Source organism: Trachypithecus francoisi, unplaced genomic scaffold (genome assembly GCF_009764315.1).
Source record: "Trachypithecus francoisi isolate TF-2019V2 unplaced genomic scaffold, Tfra_2.0 Lachesis_group8, whole genome shotgun sequence".
In the NCBI taxonomy this organism is placed as follows: Eukaryota; Metazoa; Chordata; class Mammalia; order Primates; family Cercopithecidae; genus Trachypithecus; species Trachypithecus francoisi.
In genome coordinates, this window is record NW_022681473.1 from 14,051,676 (window position 1) to 14,064,776 (window position 13,101).

General features: G+C 43.5%; 1 protein-coding gene across 1 annotated transcript in view; it reads left to right on the plus strand.

Moving 5' to 3' along the window:
• Positions 1-1,223: 1,223 nt before the first annotated feature.
• OSBP (oxysterol binding protein) overlaps positions 1,224-13,101 on the plus strand; it is a 41,032-nt gene continuing 29,154 nt past the window's right edge. The window contains exons 1-3 of the mRNA XM_033207108.1: positions 1,224-2,059; positions 6,752-6,960; positions 8,603-8,853. Of these exons, the coding sequence (XP_033062999.1) occupies positions 1,704-2,059; positions 6,752-6,960; positions 8,603-8,853 (816 nt within the window). The 5' untranslated portion in view covers positions 1,224-1,703. The remainder of the gene's footprint in view (positions 2,060-6,751; positions 6,961-8,602; positions 8,854-13,101) is intronic.

Consider the following 13,101-nt stretch of genomic DNA (forward strand, 5'->3'; position numbering starts at 1 on the left):
AAAGAAAGTCAATTTCTTTTACAGTATCTAATAGCTATTTCTATTGCCTGTTCAAACTAGCAAAATGTAACAGATGCCAGATTCCCCAAAGTACAGCGCTTTGGGCTACATTTGCAACAAGAGCTTACATCTAAATGTTACATTAGTTACTGAATTTGTAATCTTCACAAATGTGTGAATAGTCAGTTGATCAAAAATAACAATTTCCTGCTACAAGAGAAGGCATAGCAGAAAATGTTCCCAACACAAAGACAATGTTTGAGATGATGGATATCCCAATTACACCGATTTGATAATTGTACATGGAATACATGTATCAAAATATCAGATGTATCCCTGAAAATATGTACAACTATATCAGTTTAAACATACAAAAAATAATTTTCTGTCCAAAGTTAAATATGTACAACTACGATATATCAGTTTAAAGATACAAAAAAAGTAATAATTTTCTGTCCAAAGTTAAGCATTACATGGCACCTATGATGCTAAGACCAAGGGCCTTTAGGTCTGGAAGAGACACATAAAGTCAGGTCCTCGCGAATCTACTTCTGAAGGGGACAGAATTAGTATAGGCATACGACAGTCTAGAATCAAGACACAAGGGGTGTGGAGCGATAAAGAGCAAACAGGGAAGGGAACTAGGGGGACCATGGATCCAGAAAGCGGCTGGAGAAGCCACTTCTGGGCAGCCCTGGAATCTGGGTGTCCAGCTGCGAGTTAGAAAGGGGTCCTTCAAGGGAGCCTCAGGCGGGGGCTGACTGCCGAGAGTTACTCTGTCCGCCAGGTTCTTCCTAACAAGAAGCTACAAAGGTCTTAATTCAGAAAACGGGAACACGACAACACATCCATGTCAAAAGAACGCTTTTAAGCGGCCGAGTCACTTTCACCTCCCACCAACTTCCCAAAGGCTGAAAGCAGGCGGACACGCCCCCAAGCGCTCTTCTGGGGTTTCGTTGGTTGCCCTGGCCTGCCCCTCTCTCATTAGGTATCTCTCATTGGTCAGCAATGCCGCTTTCACGCCAATTCTCAGAACCAATCATCTCCAACTATTGCCTCGCCTCTCCAGCACGTGAGTGGCATAGGTGCTAACCAATAAAAAAAGAAAATGAGGATGTAAAGACAAGACTCCTTCCCTTTTTCCTCAACTCGTTCAGTAAATGGTAGAAAATGTGGAGCAGCTGATACCAACCACCAATCCATAAGGGCGGAAAAGGATGATGAGAAGAGTGATGGGAGGGGGTGACGTGGCAGTGACAAGAGCATAAACTGAAATGAGTGGCGGAAACACCAGCCAATCGGCGATCAGATTGGCCGGGCACCCCGCATTCCCCGGTCCTCCCTGAGCGCTGGAAACTTCAGGAAAGCACCAATGAACTGCTTCATAGGTCTGATTGGCCTTTATCTGAACCAATCGACGGTGGGCCAGGAAGACGCGTCCCACCCCAAGCTCTCACTGGGCGCTGTAGAATGACAGGCCCGAGAGAAATGCCAATGTCCGCAGGGTCTTCCTCAAGTGACACTCAGCGGCACCAATCGACGTCCTTCTTCCCGGCGGTCGAGCCCTCCTCCCCGCGGCTCGCCTGGCGGGGCGGGGACGCTGCGCGGCGGTGGCTGATGCGGTAGCGTTGTGGGGCGCTCCGGGCGGCGACGGCGGCTCTCGTAGGCGGTTCCGGTCCTGTATCTCCAGGCGGCGGCGGCTCATGGCGGCGACGGAGCTGAGAGGAGTGGTGGGGCCAGGCCCGGCAGCCATTGCAGCACTTGGCGGCGGCGGCGCCGGTCCCCCAGTGGTGGGAGGAGGCGGCGGCCGCGGAGACGCGGGGCCAGGCTCCGGGGCCGCGTCAGGGACAGTGGTCGCGGCGGCGGCGGGAGGCCCGGGGGCCGGGGGAGTGGCGGCGGCTGGCCCGGCCCCTGCGCCGCCGACTGGGGGCTCGGGCGGCTCGGGCGCTGGAGGTTCGGGCTCGGCTCGAGAGGGCTGGCTCTTCAAATGGACCAATTATATCAAAGGCTACCAGCGGCGGTGGTTCGTGCTGAGCAACGGGCTCTTGAGCTACTACAGGTAACTGCTTCCGGGGCGCCGTCGCTCACCTTGCCTCCCATCGCTGCCGACAGTCCCATCGCCGGCATTACCGCCAGCCGGCACAGCAGCCAGGGTTGCCCCAGGCCCCTTTTCGTCATCTGTGCGGATTGACCGCCCGGGGGTCGGAGCCCGCTGTCACGAAAGTGAAAAGCCCCTGGACGTACACCTCACCTTCCCTCGGGTTACCCACTCTTGGTGCCTTATCTTCCCTTCACTCCGGGCCTTTCCGGTCAGCAATTGTTTGGAGAGCGTCTGTTCTTCCATTATATGTCCACCAGCACGTGGGTGCAATTATTAATTCTGCAAGCAAGGCACTGGTGTAGGTACTAAGGGAACACAGCAGAGCAAACCCGAGGCACTCCTCCCAAGGAACTTACATTGAAAGTCCCAAGTTTTAGCTGTCAGTGCCCAGTCTCCAAAACTCAAGGTTATTCGTAGCTCTTGGTGTGCCCGTCCTTGCTCCCTTCACGTCCAGACACAAGGGCATCACTCACACTGGGTGGCTTCGATATTCCGTCCCCTTTCTGCCTTATCTCTCCAAGACTTTGCATACGCTTTCGCCTCTGGACAGCCCAGAATGGAGATGTGCACCCCAGTGCTGCTTTTATTTTTGCTTGCCCCACTTCCTCCCGTGGAAATGATTGTTTTACCCAGTATTTCTGTGATTTTTTGGTTAGTTAGGATTAACATTTATTAAAAGAAGAATCCATGTCTTTGGTATGATTACTTCTGTTCAAGGTATTTTGGACTGTTTAATATATATTTATGGTGACTTATAACTTGGCCATCGCCATCACATAGCATGCTTTGGGGCTAAAAAGGATAGAGAAGTTAAGATAGGTGATTTGGGGCCAGGGCGTAAACATTTCCTGAGGGCTGCACAAGGTGTCTAGGTGTTTTTTGTACAGTATTTCATTACAGTATTTTGTTGACTCCCAGCAACAACCCTAGGAGTTGGGAAATATTCCCATCTTACTGATGAGGGAAACAGACTTAGCATGGGCAACTTTCCCAAGGTTTTGGAGGAGTTGGGATTTGAAACTACTTCTGGTCACACTAATCTAACCTAAAACTCAGGTTAGTGTTAAATGAATCAGTCAGTTACAGAGATAATTGCTTATCAATAGCGAGTAATTTTATGGATCATGCTTACTATGTGTATTTTATGCAAAAAGTATAAAAATCTCCTTTAAGGGATATTTTGCTTAATGACATTCCAATGGAAATTTTTTTTTCCCGGAGACCATTGTCTTTGAGACCGAAAACACTGATGTTGAAGAGCAGTTCACTCTATATTTCTTTTCCTTTGCCAGGAATCATTCTGCCACCTGGAGAGTTAGGCTGAACAAGTCTCTTTTCCATTAACTCCACTATATTGGCTCTTAGAGAATTCTGAGGAGAAATTGAAGGTGGGAGTTGGAGGTAGTTGGCAGGAACACATTCTTCTTACCTGTCCTCTTACAGGGCAAAATGCGTTAGATAGCTCATCCTCACTGCTTCATCAACAGTTGTGAATAATTGTATATTTCATTTGCATTACTGTATTCAGAATTGATTTTAACTGTAACCCTTTCTAACTATCCAGGACCATCCATTTAAACTCAGATTACAAATCTAAAATTTTAATTTCCCCAGATTTTTCTCTCATTCAAGTTCACGTGTTCCTGTTATTATTGACCATCATTTTAATGTTTAATTGCTTTATATCCTGACTTGGGTAGCAAGTCAATATTACTATTTTTGCATTTTCAAAAATTGTATATCACCTCAGGGCCTTCATGTGTGGTCATTTCTCATCCAATTTCTTACCAGATCTACTTTCCAGGCCAGTGGATTCTTTGATCAGTACTTGTGTTGATCAGTAGCGATCTTAGACACTAATAACTTATATGTTGCTGTCTCTTTAAGTATTTTTTACCACTTTTCTCCCTTACAAGAGCTAGTGGTACCTGTCTGAGTACAGATACAACTCCTTCCCAAACATACCAAACCACATATTGGGAAATATGCCATAGGCCTGCCCTAGCCAACTTAGATGGTCCCACCCATAAACAAACCAGCAGGATCCAGAGTTATCAATCTGTGCACTACCCTCAAAATTGCACTGAAATATTTCCTATCAAGTATACTGGCAGTTATTTTTTCCTGCAGGGTTCTTCTGGTCCTCATCTTCCTCCAAGAATTACTTAGACAGGTGTCATTCCTCCTGCTTTTCATACCTCCAAAATCTGCAGTTTCTTATATATGCTGTTTCCAAAATACTGTTTTCCTTTTAAGTGGGATTGTGTACTTCCTAGACCCATCCTCGGATGAGCTGTCCTAATAGGCCTTGGCAAACCATTTCCTTCTTTTTACCTATCCTGGGCTTCCTTACGGACCCAGTTACTTAGATGTCCCATTATTTAAAACCTTATATGGAATCCCAGCCCTCCCAGAAACATCATGACAGGCCACAGTATTAGTTTTCCTGACTGGCTTCTAGAGATTGAATTACTATTTCAGCTAGCCTTTTCAGGGAAGAATTTTCTGGTCAGAAAATACCACCTAATATTGCAGTGCCTGAAGAACCTCTCTTGTACCCTGAGATTCGTGTCTTTCCAGTTTCCACACTAGTCATTTATAATCATAAATGTATCTGCCCAAACCCAAGAGCTCCAAGATCAAGCCTGCCTTACTCCTAGAGTTCCTTGGTATTTTTTAAACTGCTACAGACTTTTTGTAATTTGAGAAACTTCTTTAGTTTACAATGATGACCCAGGCAGAAGAGATTCCTAAGAAGTGGTTTGTGAAAAGCTCCAATAAGGAGGAATGTGGAAGAAGGTCCAAGTAGTATCCTTGGAGTAGAGAACATAGCAAGCTGGCCTGTCAGCTGTGCATCTGTAATTCAGCCTGCATTATTCATAATGTAACTGAAGCTTGGGGGTGGGGAGGTAAGAATAGAAAAAACGGATTCATGTTACAGTGTGGCAGGTGCAGGAGATGGAAAATGGCCCAGTCCATTGAGACCCCTCTGGCCTTCCCATACTACTCATGTGTGCATTTGAGGAAGGAAGAATAGTTCATGTGAGAAAGTGAACAATAACAAACCTGTCTTCCAGACTTTCTCAGACATACCAAATCTTATGGGGTGCGTGCCATTTCTGGCATGCAGAAATTCTGGATATGCCAGGTGTGTTTGGCTGCTTAACTCCACTAAAAGGGAAATGGCTTTGTTTTGTACTGTGGCAGTTGGCAAAGGACTTTGACCTCTGTGTTCCAATTTATACAGGGAAAACTGCAGTCTCAACATGCAGGTTCCTGGGCATAACCAGCGGGTGGTAGGGAAATGACACCGTTTGTGTTAGACACTCGATTGTGCTAGAAGCTTGATATTTTATGTGAAGCTTGGTGTTTTATGTGAAGTGTCTTATAGCTTGTTGTCACCAAGTAATGCTGTAAAGTTCAAAAGTTAGTCTATTAATAGAACTGTCAGTCACTAGAGATCGGGAAAATTTTTACACCCAGGCCTCTGAGAGCAGATCTGCTGAATCTTTCCTAGCTATTAATAGACGGCTTAGGAGTTCCCACCAGTAAAGTATGGTGGGCCTTAGGAATGAACATATTCCAGAAAGATTAAAACACTTGGTGATTCCTTTTTACTTCCCCAGAAAGCTAGTTATTCTTATTTTGTATCATTTGAACCATAGCCAATATTTCATACTCTAAACATTTAAGTGTGCTTTTTTACACTTCTGCAATATAATTCTAAGCATGGTATAACAGTTCTCATTTGGGCTGAGTTACAGTCGGGAGCGAGATGGTTTGGTATATATAAAATGGAGCTATTCTTAGGAAATGAGACTGTTGCATGAGGTTATAGGGCAATTTATAATTATAACTTGCTAAGTGAAAGATAATTCCTGACTGCAAAAGGGCATGAGGGAACTTATTGAGACGATAGAAACGTTCTACATTTTGATTGTGGTGGTGGTTACGCAATTGTGTACATTTGTCAAAACTCATTCAGTTGTACTTTTAAAATTGCTAAATTAACATTGCATGTAGTTATACCTCAGTAAAGCCTCTTTCTGTCTGTCTGTCCTTCCTTCCTTCCTTCCTTCTTTCCTTCTTTCTTTTTTTGAGATGGAGTTTCGCTCTTGTTGCCCAAGCTGGAGTACAATGGTGCGATCTCAGCTCACTGCAACCTCCCCCTCCCGGGTTCAAGCGATTTTCCTGCCTCAGCCTCTTGTGTAGCTGGAATTACAGGTGCACACCCCCATGCCTGGCTAATTTTTTGTATTTTTAGTAGAGATGGGGTTTCACCATGTTAGTCAGGCCGGTCTGGAACTCCTGACCTGAGGTGATCTGCCCATCTCGGCCTCCCAAAGTGCTGGGATTACAAGCGCCTGGCCTGTAAAGCCTATTTCTAAGAAGAAAATGGTAAGAGGGACAGCAAAGCAAAAAAAAAAAAAAAAAAAAAAAAATCTGACTCAGAAACAATACCATAGGCTCTGAAAGGAAATCCCCACTAATTGTTTCTTGAATTTTAGGAACCTATTTGAGGGACCAGACCTTGCTGATTCCTAAGATTAGCGTATTTTCAGGGAGCTCGGAGTTATGAAAAGAAATGGAATGTGATAAAGAATAAACCATCAACTTTCTGTTTAACTTGTCTTTGTCTTGTTATTGCAGATCAAAGGCAGAAATGAGACATACCTGCCGTGGTACCATCAACCTCGCCACAGCCAACATCACCGTGGAGGACTCCTGCAACTTCATCATTTCCAATGGGGGCGCTCAGACCTACCATCTGAAAGCTAGTTCAGAAGTTGAGCGGCAGCGCTGGGTGACGGCCCTGGAACTGGCCAAGGCCAAAGCTGTGAAGATGCTGGCAGAGTCAGGTCAGGAGCAAAGAACACCTACCTGGGGAACTTTTTGTTTGCCCCTTTTATGCACAGATTTTGTTTGTCATCGTTATGCTGTGTCATTTGATTATCACCTATATCCTAGATGTCTCAAGCTTCTCGTCTTCATGCAGTATTTCTGCTGGAATGATGGTTCTCAACCAGGGTTATTCTCCTCCCCAAGGGACATTTGGCAATGTCTGGAGACATTTTTGGTTGTCACAGCTGAAGGGAGGGATGTGCTATGGCATCTAGAAAGTAGAGACCTGGGATGCTGCTGAACCTCCTATACTATGCCAAACAGCCGCCAAAACAAAGAATTATCTGGCCAAGGTTGAAAAATTCTGTCCTAGAGGCATAACAGTTGTTCTTTTGCCTTTTAATTGGCTACCTTAAAATTTTGAGAAGTAATTATTTTTTTGCTGGGTCAGTCTTGGGAGTATTATACCTCACAATTTGGAGCTATTCATGCTTTTTCTCCTGGTATCTTCTTATCTAACTCTTTGTTAGTTAAGTTGAAACAATTTTAGTGGACTGCCAAAAACTGTATATGTGATATTTTCTATGAAAAATCTTCATTTTGCTGCATTAGTTAACTAAAAGGAGCATTCAAGTTATGTTTTGATTATTCTTCAAGGAAAAAGGTAGGATTTTCCCCTGATATGTTGATAGTTTAATCATACTGAGTTTGTTTACCTAGCATCGACCAAGATGGTCACCTGCTGACTTTGTTATCTTATCCCCTGTCATTTCCCGTACTGTGTGTTCATTCATCAGTGAAAGGAGAATTCATTGGTTTGTAAATTTTTGGTAGTAAGTTATATTTTGACTTTGGCCCTGTCTCTCTGTCTAGCATAAAGGACAGGTCTTTTTTTTTTTTTTTCTTGCTTTGATTTTAGTGCTGATGTTAGCTCCTCCAAAGGAAGTGACACTGCTAGAAAACCACTTCGCAGTTATGAAGTGTTGAGTATGAGAGGTACAACATAGCTTCTATACTTGACTTATTATTGGAGAGCTATTTAAAGTGAGTTTTTGCATTATTTTCATGGTGGCTTTAGTCATGAAGTTTCTGAGCTCTCTTTCAGAAGACAAATTGATGACCTTTTTTGTGATGTGGACTTTGTCTACAAAGAGCTAGACTGTGATTCTCAACTCATTTAATACAGGTCCCATCAGTCACCTATCAGATGATAGTGGATTTGCAATAATAGTTAGCTTGGACTAGATAGGAATCCTCAGGCTAGAGTTAAAGAGCTCAGTAATTACTTCCCAATTCCAAGAGCCTTTCAGCTTTTCCATTCTGTCTTGTGGGTCAGTGGTGTTCAAATTTCAGTGTGTATCAGTTACCTGGGCAGCTTATTAGAAAGGCAGGTTCCTGGGCTTTGCCTCACACCAGCTAAATCAAAGTCTCTAGGGGTGGGCCTAGAGACTCTGCCCCTTTGAGAAGGACCTAGGGTGTTTGTGGTATAGGTGATCTGTGGACCACACTATAGAGAAACCATCTGGTAATGGCAAGTTGTCAGTGAGTCAGAATGCACACAGCATGAGGAATGTTGGTTTGTTTCTGGACAGAGTAGGTAGGGTTCCAACTCTTACTCCTGGTTCTGGATTCATGTAACCTTTCTTTTCATTCCTACAGATGAATCAGGAGATGAAGAGTCTGTCTCACAAACTGACAAGACGGAGCTGCAGAATACCCTTCGGACCCTCTCCAGCAAAGTAGAGGACTTGAGCACGTGCAATGACTTGATAGCTAAGCATGGCACAGCTCTGCAGCGTTCCCTCAGTGAGCTAGAGTCCCTGAAGTTGCCTGCTGAGAGCAATGAAAAGATCAAACAGGTCAACGAACGAGCCACACTCTTTAGGATAACATCCAATGCCATGATCAACGTGAGTGCAGATGGTGTCTGTGTTGCTTTTTGATTCATTCCCTCTTTGAAACATAATTCTTCCCAAATGCCTAAAAATTGTAGTTGATAAAGCGCAGAACATTAGGGCCTGCTTCACTGCTCAAGGGCTTTAAGTTACATTGTTTACTGCATGAAATAGAACAGGCTGTACAGATTGAATGACTTTCATGCTCTGCTCCGGTGATCAGGAGGTCTTTGCTTCAGCTGGGAATCAGGAGTTCAGGGTTCCTGCACTGACTGCTCTACAACCACTAGGACATCTGATCAGTATTAGCTGAGTCCCTTAATTTCTCTAGGTCGTGATTTTATGTGTGTATTTATTTATTTATTTGTGTCTCACTTCATCTGTTGGAACTAAAAGATCTCCCTAAGTCCCTTCCATTGTCATGTTCTTTGAGCTTTAAGTTGGAGTCATATCCTTACTTTACTAATGCATTCAGGCATCAAGAGTGGTAAGTGAGGCTAGATCAGGTACTAGTGAGAACCTTATAATACTAGTTATTCCCATCTTTAGTCCTTGAATTCAAGGATAATTTTGGTGATAAGACAAAATATTCAACTTTGGGCACCTTTCTTTAAAAAGAGTGGTAAAACTTCAACCTCCTTATGACTCCTAACTTGGGTGGCTGTTGTTGGTTTGCAGAACATTTTAGCTACTTGGGTGCAAGACTCTGAGTAAACAGAACACCAATGGCATTACCAATGTATTGATATGTATGAAATGAATACATGTTTTAAACAGTGCTGCTTTTCCTCTACTGATTCTCGCCTGGCAGGTTGTTTTGGGTACCTTCTACATAACAACACTCAAAGGCATTTCATAAGTGAGAAGAGTACTCTGTGAGAAATTATGCAGGGTAGATTTTTTTTCCTAATTAAATGGGGTGAAATTACCTCTCTAGTGCCAGACTTTTGTTTTGTTTAGGGTGCTATGATATGTCATAGTAAGATATATCATCTGCTTTGAACTAGTTTAGTTTGTGTCACCCCTAAACGTCAAAGATATTTTCCCATGACCATGGGAAAGTACGTTTTTCTCATTTAACCCCTTTCTTACTTAGAAAGTTGTTATAACCTTTATTTTAACATCATTTTTCTGATGTGTTTAACACTTCATTCAGTGCTGTGATTCACACAAGGTAAAAAGACATATTCTCCACTTAGGGACTGCAGGAAGATTATCTTCTAGGACTGACCAGTCAGCTAGTCAGGGTGCCTGTGTTTCTGATGTCTGGTCGTGTGTTCCTGGAGACTGTGTGTCTGGTTTTCCAGTCCCCTTGTGATCAGGAAAACCTCATTAAGTCATACAGTCAATTAAATAGTAGATATGTATACTTTTTAAATAAAACAACTTGGCACAATGGTCTCCTGAAAGTGAATGCCACCTTTTATCCAAATCAGGTGAACACCCCACTCTATAATTTTTTTTTTACTCTGATGTAAAAATTTTGCTAAGTAAAGCACCCCTTTATAAAACTAAAACTTTAGTTTCAATTTTTCTCTTGAAAATGTACTCATCTTTGTTCCTTGGGGGACATTCTTCCCTAAGTTCTAAGTGTCCAGAGTGTGTGTTAAAGGGGATGATCTCTTAGAAGTCAGAGGTGAGTTCTGTTTTCATTCTTTACTCTCTTGCTGCACTGCCTATGCCCTTTTCCTAGCCAGTTATTGTTTAAAATACACTTTTTTATCCCTGTGTTGTTTCCTTTGTACCTTTTAGATGATACTAGCAAGGCCTTAAGTATAATACACATGTTAAAAATTAACATGCTAGAGCATCACAGCTCCAAACTGGCAAAGTTATATCAAAGGAAGAATATATTTCACTCAACTTCTTCTTTAAAAATTAATTTAATTTTTGATTCAAGGGGCATGTGTGCAGGTTTGTTACATGGGTATACTGCGTGATGCTGAGGTTTGGGCTTCTAATGATCCCGTTGCCCAAGTAGTGAACATAGTACACAACAGGTAGTTTTTCAACCTTTGGTCCTCTTTTGGTCCTCCTCCCCACTTTTGGAATCCCTAGTGTTTATTGTTTCTATCTTTGTGTTGGTGTGTACCCAATGTTTAGCTACCACTTATAAGTGAGAACACGTATTTTTTTTTTTCTGTGTCTGCATTAATTCACTTAGGATGTTAGCCTCCAGCTGCATTCATGTTGCTGCAAAGAACATGATATTGTTCTTTTTTTTTTTTTTTTTTTTTTTTGAGACGGTGTCTCGCTGTGTTGCCCAGGCTGGAGTGCAGTGGCCAGATCTCAGCTCACTGCAAGCTCCGCCTCCTGGGTTTACGCCATTCTCCTGCCTCAGCCTCCCAAGTAGCTGGGACTACAGGCGCCTGTCACCTCGCCCGGCTAGTTTTTTTGTATTTTTTTTTAGTAGAGTTGGGGTTTCACCATGTTAGCCAGGATGGTCTTGATCTCCTGACCTTGTGATCCACCCGTCTTGGCCTCCCAAAGTGCTGGGATTACAGGCTTGAGCCATTGTGCCCGGACAATATTGTTCTTTTTTATGTCAGCTTCAGTTTCTTGACTGCTTAGGACAGAACTTTTCTAACTCTCAAAGTGAATCTAACCAGAGAAGTAAATTTGACACTTTTAATATATTCATCTGTCATCTATTGAGCATGAGCTGTGTTTCACAAACTGTGCTAATGGATATTGCTGAGGGCAGATATGGTCTGTGTCCTAAGGAAGATCACTATTTAGTGAGGGTTGAAGAATTAAAGGGATCATTAGGGACTATGCTAAGTGACTTGATAGAAATGAGCACAGGCCACTGTGGTATAGCACTTCGGAAGTATTTGGCTCAGACTAGGAAATTTCTCTAATTTCCTCAACTAAATTCTGAAGGAGCAGTGAGAGTCTTCCTATGAAGAAAGGCAAACTAGAGCTTGGGGCCTGGAGGCCAGTTGCCTCCATGACCTATCTGTGTAACTTGAGGCAACTTGCATCCTGTCCAACTGCCTCTGTGACCTATCTGTATCACTTAGGGCAACCTGCATCCTCTGTGACATCAATTCCTTATCTGTAAATGGTAATGATACTAGTAGATACTTCAAAGGCTTGTTGAAAGACTTCTGTCAGATAGTTGATGTGAAGTGCTCATCGAAGTGCCTGACATATGATTGTCTCTGGCAAATTTTAATTGCAGTCAGCATTACTAAACGGGAATGAGACCAGGCATGGTGGCTCACACCTGTAATCCCAGCACTTTGTGAGGCCGAGTCAGGTGTATCACCTGAGGTCAGGAGGTCAAGACCAGCTTGGCCAACATGGTGAAACCCCATCTCTACTAAAAGAAATTAAAAAATTTGCCAGACATGGTGACTGAGGCACGAGAATCACTTGAACCCAGGAGGCAGAGGTTACAGTGAGCTGAGATCACACCACTGCACTCTGTAGCCTGGGCAACAGAGCAAGACTCTGTCTCAAAAATTAATTAATTAATTAATTAATTAATTAAAATGAAAGGGAATGAGGGAGAAACTTTCATCCAGGTACTGGTATGGGATATTCAGATCCATCCCTTTCCCCAAAGTCTGGGAACGGCTGGTAATTGACTATTAGTCAAGCAAGGAAGTAGCTAGCATGAGGCTTGGGAGGAGTTAATTGTGGGGGAAAGGAAGGGGTGCAGATCATACTAAACTTGGTAGTAGTGGATTAGAAGATGAGACCAATTTTGATGCAGTCATAACTTTTTTCTTTTTTTTGAGATGGAGTCTCGCTTTGTCACCCAGGCTGGAGTGTAATGGTGTGATCTCAGCTCACTGTAACCTCCACCTCCCGGGTTCAAGCAGTTCTCCTGCCTCAGCCTCTCAAGTAGCTGGGGCTACAGGCTCACACCACCACACCCAGCTAATTTTTTGTATTTTTAGTAGAGATGGGGTTTCACCATCTTGGCCAGGCTGGTCTTGAACTCCTGACCTCATGATCCACCTGCCTAGGCCTCCCAAAGTGCTGGGATTACAGGCATGAGCCACCGTGCTTGGCCTTTGTCTTTTTTTTTCTTTTTTTTTTTTTAGAGACAGAGTATTACTCTCTCACCCAGGCTGGAGTGCAGTGGCACCATCAGAGCTCACTGCAGCCTTAAGCACTCAGGCTCAAGTGAGTCTCACTCCTTAGCCTCCTGAGTAGCTGGGATTATAGGCAGAGCCGCTACACTCAACTTTTTTTTTTTTTTTTTGAGACAGAGTCTCACTTTGTCACCCAGGCTGGAGTGCAGTGCACGAT